General features: G+C 42.3%; 1 protein-coding gene across 3 annotated transcripts in view; it reads right to left on the minus strand.

Moving 5' to 3' along the window:
- TOX3 (TOX high mobility group box family member 3) overlaps nucleotides 1-20,423 on the minus strand; it is an 82,327-nt gene extending 61,904 nt beyond the window's left edge. Inside the window, exon 1 of one of the 3 annotated variants that reach the window (XM_037409260.1) lies at nucleotides 19,398-20,423. In XM_037409260.1, coding sequence (XP_037265157.1) covers nucleotides 19,398-19,496 — 99 coding nt within the window. In that variant the 5' untranslated portion in view covers nucleotides 19,497-20,423. Of the gene's footprint in view, nucleotides 1-14,151; nucleotides 15,166-19,397 lie in introns of those variants that run through there. The other 2 variants (XM_037409259.1, XM_037409261.1) reach the window with 2 other exon arrangements.
- Nucleotides 20,424-24,098: the final 3,675 nt, after the last annotated feature.

Raw genomic sequence — 24,098 nt, forward strand, 5'->3', positions numbered from 1 at the left:
GGGCATGCTGCATTCTCAAAAACTTGCGATTTGCTTACAGAAAATTGACACAAGACTTCTTTTAGAACTAAATTCCTTTTGAATTAATTTACTGGTCTAGCAAAGTTAAACTAGGCTAGAAGTCTCCTTGCAACTCTAGACAAAAATATGTATCATTACTATGTCTACAAGCACAAATACTCTATAAAATTATATAAGGAGTTGTATAAAATGCATCAAATTGCCATCTAATAGGACTATCAACTGGACTTTTCGAAATTTTGAAAGAATGGAATTATGCTGTACCTGTGTACTTTTGGTATTAACTAGTAATCCATAATTTAATTTTATTCTTAATTTACTGTAATTCCACTTTTCTCATATATATAAAACCAACTGGTACTGTCAACAGCTTTGCTTAAATTTAAAAATTACAAGGTTATGTTCTGCAATGGCAAAAAATACCAACTGGATGAGGGAATACGAGTCTTCCCTTTGCCACACAAATGAATCAGGTCAGGTAATTAAGTGTCCAAATTGGGGTGGAAGTCTATCTGCAAAGAACCACACAGTTGTAGTAGCTGCTCCTTCCGCAGCTGGAATATTTACATAAGTGCTGGCAGATGGAACTTTTTACACAAACAAGACTACATACTCTGTCTTTATGGATTAAAGGCAAAATAAAGATCACTTTCAATTTTTATGCCTCTAGAGAAACAGACTTGCATTGCTAAAGAACACAAATGGACACTAAAATGGGCTGCAAATTTTGGCGTGTTTCATACACCTCTCCAAAGGGCTGCTTAGTTCCGCTGTCCAAACGCTTTTTGGAAATGAAGTTCTCATTCAGATCCGCAAGACCAGAGTATTTTTAGAAGCTTTGAACTGAGGCAGGTACCAGTGAGCAGAGCATGGAGGGAAGGAAGCAGATGATTATCTGATGGGCACTCTCAAAACACCCACCTCAAGACAAACCAGGTAATCGGTCACTCCCACGGCTCTGCAGACTGTCAAATCTCCAGAGGTGGGGGTTTCCCGTCACCTTTCAGACACTTTCAGCCTTGCCCTCCCCACCAGCACCACAGAAGAGCACACCATCTCTGCAGGAAGACCTGGGTAATCTCTCCATGGTCACAGGTATGAGGTAACTCCCCAGCATGTGTAAATCTCATTTATAATAGGTTTTCACTATAAAATTAGACTTCAGGCATGAATGTTTTTTACTAGCCATTATGCGTAACTCCAAAATTGTTGAGTCTGTAAATAACTCTCATGTCTATGGTCGCCCAAATCAGAGGCTCACTCGTCATCACAGAGTGCATAACACAACTTCAATACCGTAAGTTTACAAACATAAACTTGAAGCCTAAAAGATCTACGTTGAACAAGATTAAAATTACAATCAACCCCCTGGTCCCTGTTTCAGCCAACCACAGTACAATACTTGGTATAAACTCAGCGCCTTGAGAGTGTCTGCTGCTCCTTTGTCCCCACTATCCCGGGAAGGCTGCCTCAGCACCCTACTCCTCCGGAAGGTTTTCCTCTCATTCCCATTGTTTACAGCTCATAGCCAGTGTTTATACAGCCACACTTGGAACAACACGGTCTTCTCTCTCACCCTGCTGTTTCCAGCATTACTGTTAAAGCAGAGATACTTCAGGTCCCTTATGTCTTCTTTTCTTAAGAAAAATAAATTCTCCAACTGTTCGGTACTTATTAAATATATATATAAACCCCACAACTTTGTTACCAGATCTGCAATTTTATGTGTCAGTTCTTTCACACTTCAGAGATGAAGATTCTTTAGACCTTCTCAATTTGAAGCAGCTGAATGTAGCATTTTGCATCTAAGCTGGAGAAAACATAATAATGGTTCATTTATTTAGTAAGTGTGCAGACTAAACCAATTGGAGACCATTTTTATGATTTCCAGCAAAGCAGGTGTGTTGCTTATGGTAAGGATAAGGGACCAAATAGAACTGGTGCTTTCCAGCAGCCACAGCAATGCTTACATGGGGGACAGGCTGTAAGGTTGGTAACATACTATCAGTACTGATTCCTCTGTCTCATCAGCAGGTACAAAGTGACTTTACCCTTTTAGGAAATGAACGGTTCAGTGCCCAAGAAACTACTACTTCAAAATACACCCTCTGAGCTGATTTTTTTCCAGCAAGTTTACGAAGCTCAATTCAAAAGCAGAAACATCTCTATTCTTCAAAGGGGGTATATATTCCTATGTGCAAGAGCAGGACTGCACCCATTTCTTTTGAATCCATAGAAGATTTTAGAAAGGATGAGAAAGAAAAAGTTGAGTATGTTTTAAATCAGTTCTTACATGAAGTTCAGTTTGTTTGTATCATTGATTGTTTTGTGGTTTTTTTTTTTAAGATAAACATAAATCATCTTCACAGGGAAAACTTCGGTAGTTGGGATCAATAAAGCAAGCAGCCTTGCTCTAGCATACCTACTGAGATTCATCACCTAAAACCTTGTTATTTCTTTTTCTACATTCAAAGATCCCTGGCAACTAGAGTTTTTGGGAAAAGGCTGCAGAATAGGAGCTCTTCTGTTTGGGTGCCGCAAGCCAACCCAACAGAGAAGCAAACATGAACCTTTCTTTTCATCAAATGAGACCCCAAGATCAGTTCTCCAAAATGTACAGGAAATCCTGAAATGTGAATAATATGTAATTTAACCCTCTTCTCCCCACCCCACCCCACAACAAAACCCAAACACTCAGAACTTCAGGAAGGTTAGGAACTCAGACAGACCTGAAAATACTGAATACTAAAATTATAAGTATTTAGCAGTGTTCCCTAGCCACCAGTCCCTCATTAAGGTGTTTCACAGCCATTTCTCTATTCTTTTCTAAATCAATGAATGGTCATTTCCTTTGGCAACAGAGAATGCAATGATTGCTTCCTACCACAGCAGTGTGGAAGATGGAGTAAAACAGTAAAATATAACAAAATAAGAAGACATAGGAAAACTGTAGTTAAAGAAGTAGGAGATCAAATATTTCTTACTGTCAAAATTCTGTGCCAGATTTGTGGTGCATTGCTCGTATGCGCTATAGCTGAGAAGTATCAATCTGAGTTCATGATTCTGAAGGACTATAATTTATTTTCCTCCATGAAAATTGTTCCTTCTTTTTCACTTTCACATTTATTTTAAAAGAAAAGGGTTACATCTGGGGGGCAGAAAGCAAGGTGTATGCTCCTATCAGTTCTCACCCACGCAGATAATTGATGAAACTCCAAAGATCTGCAAATATTTTATACAGTCTAAAATTACATAGCTATTCTATTTTCTTACTATTTCTATACTTTATCCTTTCATATGTATTTTAAATACTCACTGTGTTGATGTCACGGTATTTAATGGAGTTTATTACCATTTTTGAGTCACAGAAACACTGAGAATAGGGCATAACAGCATAACGTTCACCTGCAGTTAGTCATAATATGAATCAAGTTCTTTATCATCACTGTCTCTCTCTTATGCCTCATGATGGAATAACCTTAAATACTTTTATTTCCAAGTAATTCCTCATAAACACACAAATGGCATGGAATATGATGCAGAGAGCTACAGTGCAATCCAGTTAATTAGCAATCCAAAAGTTATGAGCAATGTTAAGGAGCCCCAAGATGTCCAGAGAAGATGGATGTGTCCTGATGCACATGCCCTGCACAGCAGCAAACAGCCTCTCCCCACATTTTCCAGGCAGTGGAAGATGGTTACAAGTGATGCAGACCAATACACACTGTCTGCGCTTTAAAAATGTGTGACTCTACAAGAGTCACGTTTTTGAGTCACATTTTATTAGTTACATGCGTTACAAGTAACAGCTGCCAATTTTCTTTACAAAAACCAACACAAAGTTCAAGAAAACCACCCCTTTAATACATTATCAAGTGAAGAATCGGGAATCTTTTCTGGTATGTAAACTCTCCACCAGACTGTTAACAAAAGGGCAAATTCTGAGACCTTCCTTGAAAAACTGCTATTTACTAGAGACAAGAATACAGGAAGATAGGCAGCATACTCGTATGATACGTTATCGCCAGCAATATATTTGTGCTGATAGAAATCAAAGCCAATCTTCGCCATCCTTACTCAAAACACTTTCTAACAGACAAGACAGAAAAAGGCTGCTATCCTATCACAAGTTGTTTGCTGACTAAATTTAGAAAAACAGTTTGCTACTTAAACTGGGCAGCTATAGCCAGAGACGGAGGCAAAATAAACACAGAAACCCACAATATGATTCCATAGCTGTTTCTGGGGAGGAATTACAGGTAGAAGAGCAAGACTGATCCCAAAGCTGTACAGAGGACATCCCACAAACCGGTGTATGCAAAATATCAAAGTGTTATTGGTTTGCACACTTGAGTATGTATTTAATGAACCAAACCACCATGTTTTCCTTTCATATGATCTTTGATTAATGTCTCTCAATGACATCTAGCCCTAGATGACTCTGCGGGCCTCTCACCTTGTTCAGAGCTGCACAACAACTGAAATTCTGCCCCAGCTGTGGGTGGCTCCACGAATGTCAGGTTTTTGCTCTGTGCTGTCAGGCAGCAAGCCCAAGCCAAAGCAGGCAGCAGAGCCAAGGGGACATGAGGGAGCCACCCAAGGAATGTGCTGACGCAGAGCATGCTCCAAAGGTCCCCTCACAGAGAAAGGCACCCACAAAGCTGATTTCACAAAGGCACAATCTCAGAAGCAAGTCATCATTCCCCTAAGGCATGACAACTGGGAGAGCGTGGGGTACTGAAACACTTCACTGAAGCCACTGTTGCACACATCTGATGCAAACGTTACTTTAAAAAGACCAAGGCAAGGCAACCATCAGAACTGAGAACGCACGGACATACAGCTTGTCAGATCCTTGAAACAACAATTCCATATTTTCAACAAGCCCCAGAATACCCTAGACACCCTACAAACACCATCCAAGATCCCAGTACAAAGCTATTATGTTAAAAAAGGCTTAGACTAAGGTATGAGAACCAAAGGCGGCTTTCCTTACCAGTGCTTCTGCTATGTCACAAACAACACGCAGGTCTCTATCGTGGAAGCAATGATGCAAGCCACCGTTTAGGAAGCCAGGCTGCCTTGTATAAAGTAAAGTCTGATTTATCACTCCACACGTGCTCCCTGGGTCTCAGTTGCACCACCACGGGAGAATAAAGATAACTTTAAGTAGGTTTTAAAAATGTCAGAAGGAAAGCACAGCAGAAGCGTCTGTTAAATCCCTTTACTTAATAGTATCTTCCACTAATAATTATTCGTACTTGTAAAATAAACTGATAAAGACACACTCAGAAAACCACAAACAGAAAGTCATATAGGTCTAAACATACTATTTACTTTAATGATTACTTTGTAGTGCAAGACTAAATTAAGCTCTTGTGTTTGCACCTCACAAAGTATTTCCGTTTGTGGTATGTCCAGTGTGCAGTCTTGAGATCAGTCTTGCCTTTACGTACAGTTCTGCTGTGAAAAAGAACAGAAAATGCATTGTAAATTTCTGTTTATTTTGCCACAGTAGGCTTTTTCTTTTTTTATTTTAATGCAAGGTTAATGTATTTCAAACCATATCAAGCAAAAGAATAGGAGAAAACAGAACCATGTTGGGTTGTGGTAGGAAACCACAACTATCAAGTTTTTCACTAGAACAAACCAATACCATGACAGCCCCATATTTACATTACAACAGGCAATTAATATCACCTATTATTAATATAATTTTATCACACACTTACCAAGTACCCACAAAAGTAACAGCATTAACCTACTAGAGCAAACACAATGCCTATTTTCCCACGCTTAATCAAATTTTTATTTAAGAAAGCAAATTGCTTAAAAAAAAGAGGTCTGCTAATCCTCTATCAATAAAAGTTTACTGATTAAAAGTACAGTATAACAAAAGCACTTTTATTAATAACAGAGTAATGCTGAAATACAGAATCCTAAACCATTCAAAATTCAACTATTTATATAAGCCACATGAATGTAAGGAAAGTAGCATAAGAACAGCAGATAAATATGTTCCGCTCTGAAAATAAGCTACTCCACCATGCGGCAATTGATTTTTGCATGGTTTTAACACAATTTTTCATATCAAAATTAGACAGTTAATCAATACTGAGGTGTTTAAATATGTCCTGAACCTACAAACCTTTATATAATTCAGTGACTTTAAACCTAGGAGTTGTCCCATTGGGACAGAAATGATGACTCATACAGCTCAAGTTGCCTCCCATACGTGGGTTCCTTGCAAAAAAACCTCACCAAAAACAACAAAACAAAAACGTCCCAAAACAAAAAAACCCCTAATACTTTATTATTTGCATATCTAAAACTAGGGTTTCTTAGATCCATATGTAATTTCTGTCATATTGTTTACAGAATTACAGTGTAAACTACATCCACCTCGAGTGCTAAACTCAAGTGCTGAAAAGAGTACTTAAGAGATACTCTTGAAAATTTTTTGTAAGAAAATGAAACCAACAGATAAAGACAACCTGCTTGAAGTGACCAAAAACATCTGCACATAGACTTCATTTTCCACAAATCCCACTGTACTGGTAATTTTACATACATGCAACCTTTTGTTAGGTTGCCCGGACGATCAGAACTCTTCAGAATATTAAATACAGAGAAAAGAAAATCCCAATGTAAATGTGTCTGTTCAAGCAATATTCTGCTTTAACATAATGATTTCACATAATCATCAATTACACACTTTGTAAAGCAGATGAGGAAAGCGAGGAAATACCCATGCTATTGCCTCTGCAGCTCTCACCTCAGCCAGTAGAACATAAGGTCATGCCAACAACAACAAAAAATAATTTGAAAAAAGCAGAAGACAAACAGATCCCTTACTTTAGAGGTTGCCAGTCCAAACCCTGGCATTTCATCCCAACATACCCTTCATTTTTAACTTCACTATGTCACAACCCACTCTTTGCCATAAGATTTAGTCTTAGCTCTCACAAGTCTTTGGCCAGGAACGATAATATATGGTCATAGTGACCCAGACAGTAAGAAGAGCTATAACTTTACAACAGCAAAAATAAAACATCAAATTGATAACAAATTTCTCCCATGAAATGCCAAGAGCAAGCCTGATGTAATGCCCGTATAAGTAAGTGAAAGATGCCCACACTGAATCAGTCTCCAATGAGCATAAAAAAAGCTGAGATGTTGGGGGGGGGGGGGGGGAGGGGAATAATCAGATTTCTGTCTTTGTGTTTTAACCAAACTTAAAGGGATATTATAGGATACCTTCAACTTGCATTTTTTGAGAATGGACTGCTTTTCTCTTCCCTCCTCATACTTATGCAGGGCTATTCAACAAAACGTGGTCTGCTGGGCAAACTGGCCATGCAGGAGTGAACAGAGAACTCTGATGCCAATAGCTGGCACATGAACTATACAAACAAACTGAAAAATAGATTAATTGTGTACGATATTTTTCATTTTGAATAATAAACCAATATTGTCTAGTTTTAGTAGCATACCTCTTCCAACGGAACCGAGTTTGCAGCACTGCTCAATCATACCTCCAGCACTCTGCTCATAAAACTCATTTTTATTTTTAATGTGATGAAAATAGTACTTTCAGCCCTGCCTGCCCATTACCACAAAGTGTCTGAAGAAGTTCATGAAAACACCTGCTCAGATATCCAAGGTACCTGCGGCAGAAGCAGTTGTGTAACGACAGTCCCCCCCTCCTGGTTTTGCCACTTCAGCAGCCCTGTAATGCCTGTATTTTTCCATACATTGTTCCAGGTCCAAACAGAGAGAACACATTCAAAACAGGATTTGGATTGGTTTGACACGTGCTAACGTGCAGTGGAAAAGATATGGCCTAGAAATCTTGTTACAAAAATAAATAATGAATAACACGGCAGCAAGCATGATCTCATCAAAGCCTTCATCTAAACGGAGCATAGTGGCAACGACCAGAAGGCGCTTATGTGACACTGTTATCTAAAGTCCTGATTAGATTTTCACCTCGGAGTTCTCAATTTTGGTAGCAATCATCGCAAAGATACTATGGTGACTGGCACTCTATAAATACATCACACAGACAGGTAACAGTATAGAAGATGGCTATCAGATAAGAGTTTGAAGCATTTGAAAATTCAACCCTGCCATTAGGTCTGTACAACAGGACTCAATTTTACGGCAGGAGAAATGTGATTACAGATAAAAAGGTAGGATTAGTGCTGTACAAATTTTTCTCCTCTTTAAATTAGATTATCATCATTCAATAGCATTAGTTAGGTTTTGAGGGAGCGTCAGAATTCAACAAATATATAGGCATGTATTAACTGTAAATTTAATAAAAGCCGGCAGCACAAAACAAAGGTCACAGTTCGATTAGCCTTGCTTTGCCAGACACCGCACAAAACTGCAACAAATGAGTCACACAACTTGCAGTCAACGCAAGCTCCTCTCATCTCCACTATCTGCCAAAGAATAGAAGCTGTTATTTCCTGTCTTTCTATTTTGGATTTTATTGGAAATTCACAATAATTCATTATAGGGTTAGGCTGGACTCGGTACCTCCCCGTGAAGTCCAAGGCTTGATGCAGGCGATGCTATGGGAACGAGCCTCTTATCATCCTCATGGATTTAGTCAATATTTCCTCACTCTAGAGCCAGACGTGAGTGGGTGTCCATGTCCACAGCACCCACACATCAGAGTTGTGACTGCTACAAATTATCATTATTTTAAAAACACACCCACTAGTCATTTCCACACATGCCATAAATACTCCAGACTACTTCTAAGCATATATTCATATATTACTGTGCATTATTACAAATATCTTACTAATACAATCGTAACCCCATTGTAATGAAAACTTCTGAAAAAATATTTTCTAAAATTGACTTCTGCTAGGTATACTTTGTGTACAACCAATTCCTTATGTCTTGATAACAGATGGTACATTCAGTATAGGAACTGCATTATTTGAGCAACAGAAAAATTGTACACTGCACAATCCAGCCAGTATCACCACTCTACATCTTCATTCTGAGCAACACAGGTTCTCACCCAGTTGATGCCTTTGGCATACAGGGGTTTCCTTTCACAGCTAGCTCTCCAAATATGTCATGAAACCTGCGGGATGATTGCTCATGAAATAATGCAAGCCGTGGTAAGGATACAAATTATAATTTCTATTCTTGTGGACGTACTCATCTGATCCTTGCACTTCTTCTTCCAAGCACCAGGAATCATATATCCAACATTTTTAATGCTGGATTGGACAACCAAGTATTTTGGGAACTTCTTTGCTCCCCAGCAGCACTTGCCTGCGTAGTCCTGAGGTTTTGAGGCATCGGAGGCAGGGGAGGGCTGTTCTGGGACAGCAGCAGTTCAGCATACCTGCCACATGTGCCAGAAGATCAATGGGAAATACTGAAGATAAAATGGTATTTACTGAGTTGACACTGCAACAGAACGTTCCCAACCCTTTCCTTCAGCTGTCTCCAGTGAGACCCATATTTGTGTCTCTGCTTATGCATCTCTACTCTCCACCCTGTGGGAGCTCCTTGGTGCTTTCTGGCACTCTCCCATCACCTGGGGCCACCCTTGTCACGGTCAGACCATAGGTACATGCATGACCGCAGCGTGCATCACCTTCTGGACACCAGAGACCATGCCGTCTGCATCAGAGCAAAGCCCAGATGTAAACTAACACATATGCAGGGCAGATGATGAGTGAGCTTTCTATCTTAACAGCATACATGCACCCATTGTCTCTCACCACCATCTGCTATATGAAAGAAAAACCTATGCATATATAGCAACACTGAATTTGCAAGAAGAGTAATTTTCAATTGTTTGCATAACTGTAATCCATTTTTCCTAACAACGTGCACTAATAGGAATGACTTCCAGCCCCAGTTTAGCGTGCTACCAAACTACCACTCTCTTTGCTTTACCTCTGGAAGAACAAGATAACCCTCCTGAGCTTCCTTTGTGAAATGCAAAATATTTCAGCCCAAAACATCATGCTCTGACATTCACATATGTATGCTAGTGCCTAAATTAAGGTATGTATGTTTGAAATTTGTATCCTTCAAGGACAATCTGTGTAGAAGAGATAAACATTATAAAATGTTGACAGCTAAATAATGAAGTAAAAATTCTGGAATTTAACATAATGATAACTCAAGCACTGAGCTGTACGTGCTTAGGTTTTGGAGTTTTCCCTTTTTCAAATTGTGTTATAAGAATTATGGTTCCTTTAACAAAAAAATGTATTTGCTATGATGAATTCCCTAAATATTTTTAGTACGTGATATGTAACTTAGTAAGTGAAAAAGTTTGTTTAGAAAAAAACTACTCAACCATAGCGAATGTCCAAAATCATTTTCCATCTGCAGAACCGTAAAAGGGCTCAAAACAGAAGCAGAATGTTTTACAACAGCTGGTCTCTTTCAACTTTCTGTAATTCTTATAGCTACATTTTGGTGAGTTTTTTTCAGCACACGACAGCAGGACTCTTCTAGAAGCAGGCAGACCACAATTTCACTTGGGCAATTCCATGAAGTGGAGGTGGATCGCCGTTATCCCAAACTACCACCAGCCAGACACATGCAGGGTCAAGTTATGTACTCTCACACCAGCACTAAAAACTTATCAAATATGGCCCTGATCCAGCAAAGCACTTAAGCACATGCTTTACTTTAAACATGTAAGTAATCCTATTAGAGTAAATGAGATTCAGCATAAACCACTGGACTGAATCTCAGAATACCTTGGTTGTGGCCCTGATTATGTCAGTGACCAACTGTGTAACCTTGGACAAATCACCGTATTTCTCTTTTGCCCTTCACGTGTGTTTGTCATGTTGCACACCCTCTCAACAAAAATAATCCCAATCTAGAATCTTCTAGAAACTGCTGTACTACAAATAATGGCAGGGATACGCAAGTCATATACTCAGAACTAACACTCCCCCCCGTAAAAACCCAAGGCGACATCCCTTACCCTTACATCTACTTATCCAGTACTGACAACCAATTTCAAAAGCACAACGTTGCTCTTAAAGAGCAGTTGTGGAGAAGGCATGGAACCGAAGGGGACCTGCCGGTACGGGCCGGGGCAGCTCCCAGGCCCATGTGGTTACAAGCCCAGGGCTCACGCTGCCATTCCCCACCCACTGCTAGTCTTCTGCTCACCGGGCAACGTGAGACCCCAAGACCTGCCCGGGGAGCCATCAGTAAGCCTGCCACGGTTCTGCCGGTGCTATACCCGCATGAAGAAAAAGGCTGTGCAGTCCTGGGAAAATCTGTTTAAAGCATGCAGGTGGAAGACAGCATTGTCTCACAGGCCGAGACAACGCACTTACGCCAACCGGCTTCATGCTCAGTGTCTTTAGGCATTGTGACACAAGGTCTGCTTTTCCACAGGTAGGCCACATGCCATCAACTCCATGTCTTAATGTTCCTGAGAATATTTTCCCATAAATAATTCTGCTTTTGCACATATATACAACCACGCAGCATGTTTACTCTTCCCATCGCACTTCCTGCTTCCCAGCAGTTGTCACAGGCAATGTCACTGTCACAAGGAGAATATGGATTCAGCTCCTAACAATGAAGCAGGCACGGATGAGTGGGCAGGCTACTCAAATGAGTTTCAGAAAGACTTGAGGTGAAATACTGTCCCTAGTGAAATCAATAACAGTTCTCCCATTTACTTCGGCCGAGTAAATATTTCAACTCTTTTTTTCTATGCCTTCTGGTCATCTCAGAGCCTAACAGAATAATCATTTATTTTCCTTATGAACACAGGGGAAAGGACAGAATGGACGGAAAGCGAGGGAGGGAGGAAAGATTTCAAAAGAAATGTACTCTTTTGTCAGAATAGTTCAAAAAACAAACACAAAAACCCAAACCCACCCAACTTACAATGATCCCTATAGTTACTGTTTAGAAACAATGCAGAACATGAGATTAGATTAATGCAGTTAAGATCCTCCTTTCTAGGAACTCATTCACAAATTCCTCTTCTGTCCTTGAAACACCTGTACACCACGTTGCTGCTTTCCCAGCTGAGCTGAAGAAGAGCTCACAGCAACAGCAACACCGTTTTGCATGTGTCAGCCTGCTCTGGCTCGGGCCTTTTGCATACAAAGATATCTATTATAAGGCACACGCATCATGAGCTGCACTCTGTTAATTAAAATATTTTCTGCTGCAGATTGGAAGCCTGGCCTACGAGATACTTGCCAAAATTATGTTCGAGAGCACAGCAACTGAAATGAGTTTTTGAATAGGTCAAAAGTTAGTTACTTTTGACTTTTTCTGAATGCGTGCTCTGTTCTCATTGTATCATGAAGGGAAATACAGTCAAAAGGTTATATATAACTGTGCGTTTGCAGCAAGTTAATGGACACAATAAACTACTGGTTTTCAGAAGACATTTGAGAATCTGGATGTTAAAAAAAATAAAAAAGAACCCATACAGTAACCTGTAACACAGCCTGAAAAAACGCATGCCATGCATAACACAATAAAGTCACTGAATAAGTGAAATATACAGTAAGCATGCTGTTTGTCAGTAAGTGTTGCAAGTTTCCAAAATTAGTTGGCATATCCGATAACAGCGAACATTTACTATGCATTTTTCAAGCTCTTGAAGTCCTTAGCAGCATTCAGAGTTAAGGCTGACATTTCATCTTTAATTCATGCTCCTGTGTCTTTCTATATTAACTACTAACAAAGCAGCATGCTAATAGCCCCAGCCCAGCGAGCATGCGCGAGGCAGGGGCTGTGCACGCTCCACGGAACGCTGGGCTGTGTCTCCGCTGAAAAGTAGCTCTGTGCCTTTCCACAAGGCAGGCAGCCACCAAATCGGTACCGACAAACTTGAACGTCGCAGCAACCAAGCCGGAGGTTATCGCAAAGAGCAACAGGAAAGTACCCCTGCGACATCTACCTAGATGCAATTTCTCTAGCAGAAGCTTTCTTCGGCTACCGAATCTCTTTATTTGTGCCCACGTTGCTCCTCTCTCTGAAAGTCATCTTTGTATTTCATCAAACTTTACCTAGCCGTTGGGAAAGGACTCTAAAAAGGCCAGGTTTTAACGTAAGTTCAGACTTTGCAGCACCCTTCTTCTCCCCAGCATCTCGTAGAGCGCCTCACAAAAGGCCCCAGAGGTTGGACAAACATAGCACCAGGAAAAACAGAGTGTGAAAGGGATCTTTATGTGCATGTGTGAGGGCCCAGTGCTAATAGCTCAATGTGCTATTGACACATCCCAGTGCAAACAGCTAAGTCTTTTTCAAAATAGCATGACTCACAGTGTCATTCTTAACTTTGCCTTTCCCAGATCTGGGCAATTTGTGAAACAAATCATCCCCGTATGATTAAAACACGTTTTGGTAAATGAAGGTAGGCGCCGGGAAACGACTATTGCTTCTGACCGTAACGTTTACTCCAGAAACTACACATGCCGCAGAGAGGTGCAAGCAGGGGGAAGTGGTACCGCAACTTCTCAGCCCATCCTCGGCACACCGAGATGTGGCTGCCTTCCCCTGCTAGCAGCCGGTGCGCCCCCGGTACCCTCCTGCTTGGAGTAACCCCTTAGTTCGAGCCGGAATCCCCCGGCGGAGCAGAGCGGAGCAGCGGGAGGCGCCCCTTCCCCTCCCTCCCTCCCTCGCAGGGACGCCCGAGCTCCATCAGGGCTCTGCCCAACCCGCCGGGGCAGCCGCTGCGGCGCCAGCCCGGGGACAACTCCAGCGAGTCCCGGGCCGGGCCGCGGAGCGCTGCGCGCTGGGGAAAGCCGCCTTTTGTGCCGCGGCCGCGGCGCCCAGGGACGCGCACCCCGAAGTTACCGGCGGGGCTGCGCGGGTTTCGAACTCGCGGCTCGGGGCCAGGCGGAGGCCGGCCGCGGCCTGGCGGGGGGGTCCCCCGGGGCGAGCCCCGCGGCGGGTTGGCGGGGGGGAGCGGCGCGGCTGCCCCGGCCCCCGCCAACTTTGCGGGGACGGGCACCCCGCGGGCGCGCCCCGCCGCCCCGGGCTTTCGGGCATCCCCCAGCCCCGAGCCTCCCCGCCCCGACGGAGCCCCGGCTTGCGGGGCACCGGCCCTGGCAGCGGGCAGGAGGAATTAACACCCGCGGGGATAATCACCTTGTTGTAGTTGTAGTAACCCAAACACTGGGCAAAGTCCAGGTTGGAGGGGTCTCCGGGAAGCGCGCTGCCCGCCGCAGCCGGGTAAAATCTTACATCCATGCCGGTGCTTTGGTCCCAGAAGTGCACTTGGAGAGGCCGCCGGGAGGTTTAATAGATCCACCTTCAGGTGCCTTCCCCGGGGCTGGGGCGCGGGCAAAGCGTCGGGGGAGCGGCGCGGCGGGGCGCCGAGCCTTCCCGGGAGCGGGCACCAACGCGGGCCGGGAGACGGCGGGGGACAGCGAGGGGAAGAGGCGGAGGAAAAGTGCAGGTAAACAAGGAGGAGAAGAGAGGAGAGGAGGAGAGGAGGAGAGGAGCGGAGAGGTGGGCGGCGGAGCCCAGGTGGGTGCCCGTCCGCCTCGGCGGGAGGAGGGGAGGGAAGGAGGGAGGGCAGGAGAGAGGGAGGGAGGGGGAGAGAGAGAGAGAGAAGGAGGGAGAGAGAGAGGGAGGGAGGGAGAGAGGGAGGGCTGTTGTTTTTTAAAAGCTCAGTGCCAAGCCACGGGCTTTGCCTCCGCATTCAGGAGCAGCTGCCGTACACAAAGGAGCCACGCGTCCGGGCGGCCGGACCGACGGACGGGCGGCCGCTGCCCGCCGCAGCCCCTGCCCGCACCGCCGACAAAGGCGGAGGGGGGGCCCGTCCCCGCCGCCTCCCGCGGGGGCCGGGGGTGCCGGGCGTTGCGGTGCCACAGCCGCCCCGCGGCCGCCGGAGAGGGGGCAGCCGCCCCGGAGTTGGTGCAACAGGGGCTGCGCCGGCCGGGGCGGGCGGGGAGCGCGGGGCCAAGTGCCGAGGGAGCCGGCGCCGCGCTGGCCGCGCTCCGGGAGGAGCGAGCGGGGTCCGCGCCCCTCCCCGCCCCGCCCGCTGCCCCCCCGGCGCCCGGTGCGGGGCCGCGCCGCTGCTCGCAGCCCGGGCCGGCAGCGGGGCCGGCAGCGGCAGCCGGCCCTTGCCATGGCTCTCCTCTTCCTTGGAAGGTTCTAGGTGAGTAACTTTCACCGCTTCCACCAGTTTTCTGCCTTTTTTTTTTTTTTTTTTTTTGGTAATGCACTTTATTGATTGACACCGCTGCCTTGCTGCGTCAGGTTGGTGGCAGAAAAAGGAGATTTTTCCAAACGTACTGACAAGAGCAGGACTTTAAGACACGGTAGCCTGCCTCACAGAAACCTTCTTCAGCTCTCCCTTGGATGCTGATTCAAAGCATCCCCCAACAATCCAGATTTTAGTCAGCCATGGGCACTGCCCAGCCCTACGTGCCGCCTTGCGTGGAGCTACCCTAACCCAAAATCCCGCTCCAGAACTTTTGGAGGAAACACTAAAGCAGTACAAAGGCTGTTTGACCTGGTGAGTTGTGCCCTGCAGACAAGATGTGAGGAAGAAGGATGAAAATGCGCCCTTAACCTCAAAGCTTCTATGCCAGGGAGAGAATCGCCTCTTGGGTCTGGGGCTGGCACCTGTGTGGTTATGGCCCAACTGGAAATACACCCCAGACTGAATTTACTCCATGCGGTTGCCAAATAGCAGCGACAGCGCAAGTACACAAGGTTTAACTGTACAACAGCAGCAAGATGTTCTGTGAAGGTCTCTGCCATGGCTGCCGAGGGCAGCTATCCTGGGCCTGTGCTGCAGTCCCGCTTCAGACTGAAGCTGCTCAGGAGCTTAATGCCCCACTCCTCGTGTCCAGGCATGATTTTGCACTGTCTAGATAGATGGGGAGCAAACCGTAAAACAGGTAGTAGCTACGACTTGTAGAAAGGGAACATCTTCCCAACTCCACTCCTAGAAATCTGATTTTCAATATTTACAGCAGCACATGTAGCTCCTGCTAGCACAGGAAACACCAGATCACCCTTATCCAGGGTATTGATCCTGAAGTGTCACAGTCTGAAGTGAAGAAAGATCTCTGAAGTGACATTTGGCACTAAGAGCAGAATTAAACATAGCACAGATATACATCGGTACGTGGTAAATGTCTTGGTAGAAAAGAAGACAGGAATATTCTGTCAAATACCTAATCCAATTTCATATTTGTTGTGTCAACCATTTTTAACCAAAGGGGAAAAAATGTAAAATCTCCTCTGTTGCTAGAAGGGAAATGCTTGAGGAACATGCAGCGCAGAGCATTCACATGGGCACGCCCCATACCTGTGGCAAAAATAATTTATGCTCCTAAGAGAAACAAATTTTTCGGAAACACGACGATACTGAATCTGTTTCAGAATGTGACATTGCGTTAGAGCGTTCCTCCAAAGCAGTGACAGAAAAGTGGTAGTGTATAGGCACAGCCTACTCATTTCAACCGAGGCTAATAAAGAAATTCCTGCTTTGTTTTCTTCATTGGGTGATGAGCCGTTCTGTAAACCCACGTGCACACGTTAGAATAAGCAGATTCTCAGGTATGGGAACGGATCATTGGCACCAAGTTCCGAGGTGCTCTGCTATGTAAACACAGGTATTTCCAGACTGCCTTGCTCTGGTGCTCTACACTTTTAACAAAATCTGAAAGCGTATTCCCATTGAATTCAGAACGGGATTGCTTCAGTGAGGAATGAGCAGCAAATATTCCCAAGTTCAGGGTTTGGTCCCGTTATGGTACTGAAAGGAGCCTCTGAAAGGCTGCAGACCTACATAATGCGTGGCTTCTGGGCAGCACGGGGCCTACAGGCGCTTTGGCTGCTGCACAACCCTGCCTTGGCTGGTGGGGGCTGCCTGACAGGGCACCCCCAGGCTGACCAGCCCAGCTCATCTCCTGTCCCACAGCCTTGGCGCTGGCCGCCGCTCCAGGGGCAGAAACAGGCGCCTGCGGAGCAGGAGGTGGCACCCAGGAAGCAGGCACGGTGCCATGGTGGGCTGGCAACTACTGCCTCTGGGTTAGAAGTCCTAAACTCAGAACATAAGCAAATGCTGGTGATGTAAATAATGATTATTTTAAGTATTCTGATGGAATATACCATTTCCAACACAGTTTCTTCAGAAAATAAAAAAACAGGTGCAATAGAAAAACCCAAAAATATTCCATCTTGACATTACTGGCACAGAAAGTTAATGTAAAATTGAAATGGAACAAGTCAGAATTAAAAAAATAAAATTAAATTCCAGGTACGCAAAAGACTTATCCCAAAAATATATTTGGTGAAAAGCTTTGGAATACTGTCTATTTATGCAATTATGAAACTAAAATACAGAAATTTGGAGATAATTCCAACTAAAAAAAATTCCAGTTCCTGACTATAATCTAGGTTTGGCACCTCTACCGAGTGCCCAAATTAAGTGTTTTGCAAAACTAGAAAGACTGCAGTGAGATTAATGAGTGATTTAAAGAAAAACAGAAGAGAAACTGGGATATATATGCTAATTTCGTTTTCTTCTTAAACAAAATATTAGGTTTTGTGTGATGTCATGCCAGAGAGAATTTTACAAACTAAAAAAACTAGAAGTGTGTTTTCCTTTCTCAACACTCCCTTGATATAGTTTATAAAATAAGTAAACTTGAGTCATCTGTGCTACACTTTCAATCCATATACATGATGTATAGTAACAATGCATTTATCTCAGAAGTACATTAAAGATGAAATATGAGCAAAAGTATTTATATCTTTCTGTACATATCACTTGAAAGGAATCCAACAAATTCTTCTCTCAAGTTATTCTCTTTAAGGTCCTTCAGTAAAACTATGGCTTTGGAATTCTACTTTTAATTTTCGTATTTCAGAGCAGTTAAAAATATGAAGTGTTTGCAATGTTGAGTAAGTATTCCCTTCTTTTCTGCTGGTTTAATAAAAGTAAGCATCTGTAAGCGGAGTATTCCAGTAATTTCCCTGGTCCTAGGTAGCCATGATTTCGAAGAAACTTTGAAAAGCATTGTTCCATAAAGATTGGAATATATGCCTACAGATGCCAACAATTATGATTCAGGCAGTAACACACAAACTGTGACTTTGTTCCATCTTCAGCTATACTTCTGACTCATCATCACAATTCAATTTTAAAAGCCATTAATGACACTCAAACTGCTTTTCTGATGTAAGTGCAGAAATTGTATTGAAGTGAATCAGTCACACACAAACTTGAAAGTGTGCATGCACAAATTCTCACTGCTGCTCAGAAACCTTTCAGCTTGCACAGGTAAATATAATGTTCCAGGCCTAGCTGATTCCCACACACGCCTAGCACGTCCTTTTCTTTGTACCGGGATATAGCACGGGAACATTCTTAATGGTTACAGCTCATTTGATTTATCAAGTACCAGAGGCTTGGTAACATTTTCTTTCTTTTTACTATAGAGAAGTCAAAGGCACTGGGAGGAGATTTACTCCAACAAGTAGTAGTCAGGAAGAAAGCTCAGAGATAAGAGCAGACACACCAGCTTCCTAACACCCAAACGTTCAGCCAGCCAGCCAAGCCTTCCCCGAGTACTGCACCTCAACAACCCCACGTCTCTGCCGATGTCCCCTCACTGGCAAAGACGGCACGTGTGTGAGGGGGCAGGATGAGGGGAGAAGGGGTGGAATGAACCGAGACTGGACTGCGGCCGTTCACTCCAGTGTCACGATGCAGAATCCACATTTTAAAAAAACTGACATTCATTTTCACAGTGCAGGGCCCACACCTATTGGCTCCTATGAGAACTGGGATGAACGAGAGGAGATGGACAAATACAACATCCCTGATGTCACCTTATTAAGGAGCAGTGTCTTAGCCCCTTCCTCCCAGAGCATGTGGAGGCTGAAAGGGACACAAAACAAAAAGGATGGAACACAGGAGAAGAAGAGAAAGACAGAGCACCAACCAGGTCTGGTTTAGAAAATAATCTAAAGCCTCCTAGAATCAATAGGAAGTCCTTTTAATTGATTGCAATGGGCTTTGAATTAGACCTATATTCTACTTATCAAGTACAGCTGCTGAGAATCAATAAAATTTTGACTTAACCCTCAAAGCAACAACTACACCGGTAACTTTTGGCTAAGAAAAAGTACAATTAACGGCATATTAATTCATTAGAGTTTATCTCACTGAAGTCCCCTTCTCATCAGATTGTAAAGTCAGCTGCCTGGCATTTATAAGTGATCATGCAGGCATGAATATCCTATATAAATGAGGCAGTGAAGAAAAAACTTTTGTTCTTAGCATTAATTCAGATCAAATACTCATTGATATCTACATTTCTCAGCAAGTATCTCAAGCAGAGATCAATAAACACTTATTAGTCACTGACCATGTTTCCTGCAGTAAAGGAGGGGATGTCAGCCAGCAGATGGGAACAGCCAAATAATCGGGGGAGCTGGAGTCTAGTGCTTGTCTGCCAGATGATCATTTACCTTCTCTTTGTCTCAGTTGCTGCATCTAAAAAAATTGTAGATCAAAGGATTTAAAAAAAAAAAAAAAGTATTTTTAATAGTCATTCCTTAAAAACACCAACCAGTACTTCAAAATACAAGTATGGAGTGTTGCAGGGAAAAAAATAATGACAACTGGAAGGTTTTGGTTTGTGAAAATTCTATTTCTTTCAGGCCCAAGTCAGGAAACGCATCACTTTGTGAAACTCGGAAAAACAAACATTAAACTTTTCAAACATTTACATGTGCCTGCTTTGATGTTTCTGTGGATTCTGAAGTCTCTTATCTTACCTGAAGTATTTTACCACATCAACTCACATATGACAGCTTTAACTATATTCTAGCAGAAAAACAGGTATTTGAGTTGTTTACAGAGCAGAGACAACCACTAATAGTGTTGAACTATGTTACAGCAAAAAGGTTTCTGCCGCTTTAAAGAAAGTATTCCACAACCCTCCAAAATAACCTGTGTGTAATGGACAATATAGGATTACTTTTTGGCAGGGTGAATATCCTGTTGCTATTGACTGCAGTGTTACAGTATCCTGACATACTAGTATACAGTTATTGTGAGATAAAGACCACGCTGAAAAACAAACTGATTGCAGTACTGAAAACAGAAAGGGAACTGTCCAGTAATATAAAAATTGACTTCTTTAAGAGAACAATGACTGGAACAGTGTCATTTCTAGATTAGCATTAAAGAATAAAAGCTTTAACTGAAACTAAGAAATTGTTGCAATGTACTCCTTTCTTCCAGGGATGCCATTTTAAAGCAAGACAGAAAAACTTGCTTAGAGATGGCTCTGTGTGTGTCTGTGTGTATATATGTATATATATAGTATTTATATCATCTGTTGACATAAAGCTGTGTAGTATGTTTCTGTTTGTTTGTTTCCCTCTTCCAGCCCTCTCCACATTCATATATGTGCTGAATTTAAACTAAAAGAATGACTGGGGGGGGGGGGGTGGTGGTGGTGTGTGTTGTTGGCATATACTTTTTTAAAGGAATTTACAAGGACAGTATCTACAGAAAGAAAAATATGCTCATCATGAGCAACCCAAATTCTTCTTTAAATTTCAGTCTTAGTCTAGTGGAATTTGTCAGGCAGAAACTTCCATTTTACAGGAGAACCAAAGCTAATTACTGAAAGAATTATTTTAATGAAACTTATCTGAAAAGTCTTAGTAAGATATGATGAAGAGTATTTCCAGGTGTGAAAAGTTACATTTAATCTTTGTATCTGCACCAGATTCACTCATACATGTTTTTCAGTTTTAATTTCATCCAGTGTTCTATTAGGTAGCTATTTGAGATCTACGGCATATACCTATAGGACCTCTGGTGATTTCAGGTGCACACATTTCATTATAAAGCATCTAAATAAGGCTGTGGCGATGTTCCTGAAGTAATCAAGAAAATCTCTTTCTGTGCTTTGGTGGGTTCAATGCAATGATACTGTATTTCCCCAAAGGGACGGCACGCTTACCCTTGAGAGCCTGCGTGGTACCCTGGGGAGCTGCGAGCAGCAGTGCCCTGGCTGTCCCCGGCAGCTGTGCAAGCGGTTGTGTACGTTCTCAGTGACCACAGTGCACATCTTTTGTTGGTGGGTATGGAGGGGATGGGCTTTTGGTCATTGCTTGGAAGGCACTGAAGGACTTGATGAGATGCTGCCAAGATTTAAAGTAAAAAGCCATGCATAGTTTCATAGTAATGCCTTAAAAAAGAAGCCATTATTTAAGAATGCTGCTGTTCTCATGGCCCTTTCAAATTTTGCAGGGACTTATCATGATATTAATGCCACCTTCTACCAGCACAGGTTATACTGTAAAATAATTAGTGGCCAATGCTAGAAAATATGTGAAGATAAACAAAAATTTATCCACATTAGACATACAGCTTTACTCAGATTGATCAGGTCCCAACAATAACTGGGAGTAGTCTTCCAAAGGGCTCATTAGTTATACTTTAGGTCTCCTAATTAATAATGTAGTCTTTTGAGAGCATATTAATAATTCTGGTATTAATAGCAGCATAATTCTAGCTGAGAATTAAAAAAATAAAACACTATTTTATAAGTACTTGTACAATAGAATTTGGGACTTAGTAACAGACGCATATATAAATTCATCAGATTAAAAATTAACAAACAGATTTCTAGAAGTGTGATCTAGGGACCACAAAAACATCTCAAAACTGAACTGCTATACTTTCATTCAGGAGACTTATGTTCATTTTATAGAGTGGAACCTCTGTTTTTGATGCTTCGATGAACTGGGTTTCAACACTGAAAAGCTGAAGACAGATTTCATCCAGTTCTCTAGACTATTTCCCCAAGCTCATAAACAGTATGTGCCAAGCTGTTCTTAAAGAATCAGCCCTCATTTCCATGAACGGCTAATATTTAATAAAACATCTGATCACAAAACCAAATCTAAGAAAAATCAGTACTAAAATAACACTCCAACTTGCTACTAAATGCAATGTTCTTTGATATAAGTCCATTTCAACTCCATTTATTCCAGGGTTCTACAGCAGTCAAAATAATCAATGCAGAATTTTCCATGTGATTTACACATTGCTTTTTAAAATGAATTGACTGAAACAAAAAAAATGCTTATTTCTGCTGCCTGGCTTGTTTTCTAAAACATACTCTCTTTTAAAGTGAGAGAACGACCTCTGCTTCAGGAACAATTTTCTGAAACAGTGTGTTTATCAAATGGCTTCTCTGCTTTCATGAAAACAATTTATTTTCACTGAACTCTTCAAGATAAGCATTGAAGTCAGGAAGAATGTACAATGACATTTATAATTACATTCAAGAAACAAATATTTTGCTACTAAGAAAGGGTTTGGATTCTTGTCTTTTTTCAAGATACAAAATATTTTCTTTCCTCTAACATTCCATTTAAAGATATTTTATCCCTAAAATTACAAAGTGTGTTTGCATGGAGAAGAAGCCAGGACAGTAATCTTCTCATAGAAAGGCTACAGTATGCATCCTAAACAATGAAAGCTGTAGCATAATCCTTACAACCAAATTGCCTTCCCTGTACCACTCTTAGGAAATAATCTGCAGATAAATGACAGGGAGAGCAGGAGGATACATGACCTTGCGGTGCTTCCTCCAAATGCCCCCCACCAATCTTAGAATACCCAATCTTAGAAAATGGACAAAACAATTGTCCCTTGGAATGGCGCGACCATCTCTCCAGCTTTCATCCCACATTTCCCCCTGGCTTAGAGGTAGTTTCTTAAACCCAGAGCTTGCCACAGAGCCTGGGACATAGGGCACAGTCCTTCCCATTCTTTAGGGAAGTAGAAGACCTTGCCAAACGAGCTCCCTCTGCTTCCCTTGATTCAGCCCTTCTCAACTATCAGCAAGAAAAGCCCAACCATGCCAGACAGTTAATGCTTCCTGCCACATTCTGAACTGCCCCTAAAATCAAGGTAGTCCATAACCTACCCCTTTCAGGACAAAGCAGGCACAGATTTAGCCATATACTGCCTGTATTCAATGCAAATTCAATAACTACCTATGCAAAGCTGCCCTGAATATATTTAGGAGTTCTGTTTGGGCTGCCTGGAAACGTGGGTCTTACTGGATTAAAAAGACATATTACTATCACTGCGATGAATGCCCTTTAATTTGTGGGAGTTCGTTTAAGAATTAAAAATTTAAGATCTGGTTTATTCCTTGTCAGTCAAACATCCTAGCTTTTCATTATTCCAGTTTTTGCAGTGCATGGAGGTAGTTCTCATCATAAAGATTCTCTGATAAAGTTCTCCTCCGGAGACATACTCTTTTTGTAGGCTCAGCTAGTGAAAAAAAAATCATTCATTTGTAATACTCATCAAAGAGAAGTGGAAAAAAAATCAAAAGCAGCTGAAAAGAGATTGTATTTCACTAATATACACCAAGGCTTTATTTAAAATATACAATGTTAAATTTGATCAAATATCAACCCACCATTCAGAGTGAAATAATCTCTTTTAATTTGCATGTATCTGTGTGTGCCAAAGAGAAGCGTGTTTGCTTTCAAGCAGGTGCACATCCTGCTATGACTAAATCTCTAACTCATCAAATTGCTTTACCAGTGTGGGACATGCCCTTTTTTCTGGAACAGCTTCAAGCATTTTCCCCAGCATTTCAGCCACCTGTTTACTGAGTTCATACTCCAAAGGAGATGCATGCAATTAGAAACAAGGAAATGAAAATAAATGACCTTGTTTGTTATAAATAACAAAGAGACTCAGCAAAATTAATGCAGTGAAGCCTGACCTTCTGACCTGAAAGAAAGAATCACCTCATTCCTTTGTAGCAGGCTCACAATGCTCCAGCACCAGGCATTGTTATGCAGCTTTGCCTCTTTTGATGGATCTTAAAGGAGTATATTCTAAATATTAAATGTTTTACAAGTTAGATTAGGAAATTTGCATTAAAAAGCATGTTGAAACAAAGTCAAGAGAGTAATGATAAAGATTATCCCTGCTTTATTTAAAGAGCACAGGTAAGCCGTGTGTATTTTGGTTAACTCTAATACAGTTTTTCAACTGAAAAAAAAAATAAATATGGCAT

This window comes from Falco rusticolus, chromosome 15, assembly GCF_015220075.1.
Source record: "Falco rusticolus isolate bFalRus1 chromosome 15, bFalRus1.pri, whole genome shotgun sequence".
In the NCBI taxonomy this organism is placed as follows: domain Eukaryota; kingdom Metazoa; phylum Chordata; class Aves; order Falconiformes; family Falconidae; genus Falco; species Falco rusticolus.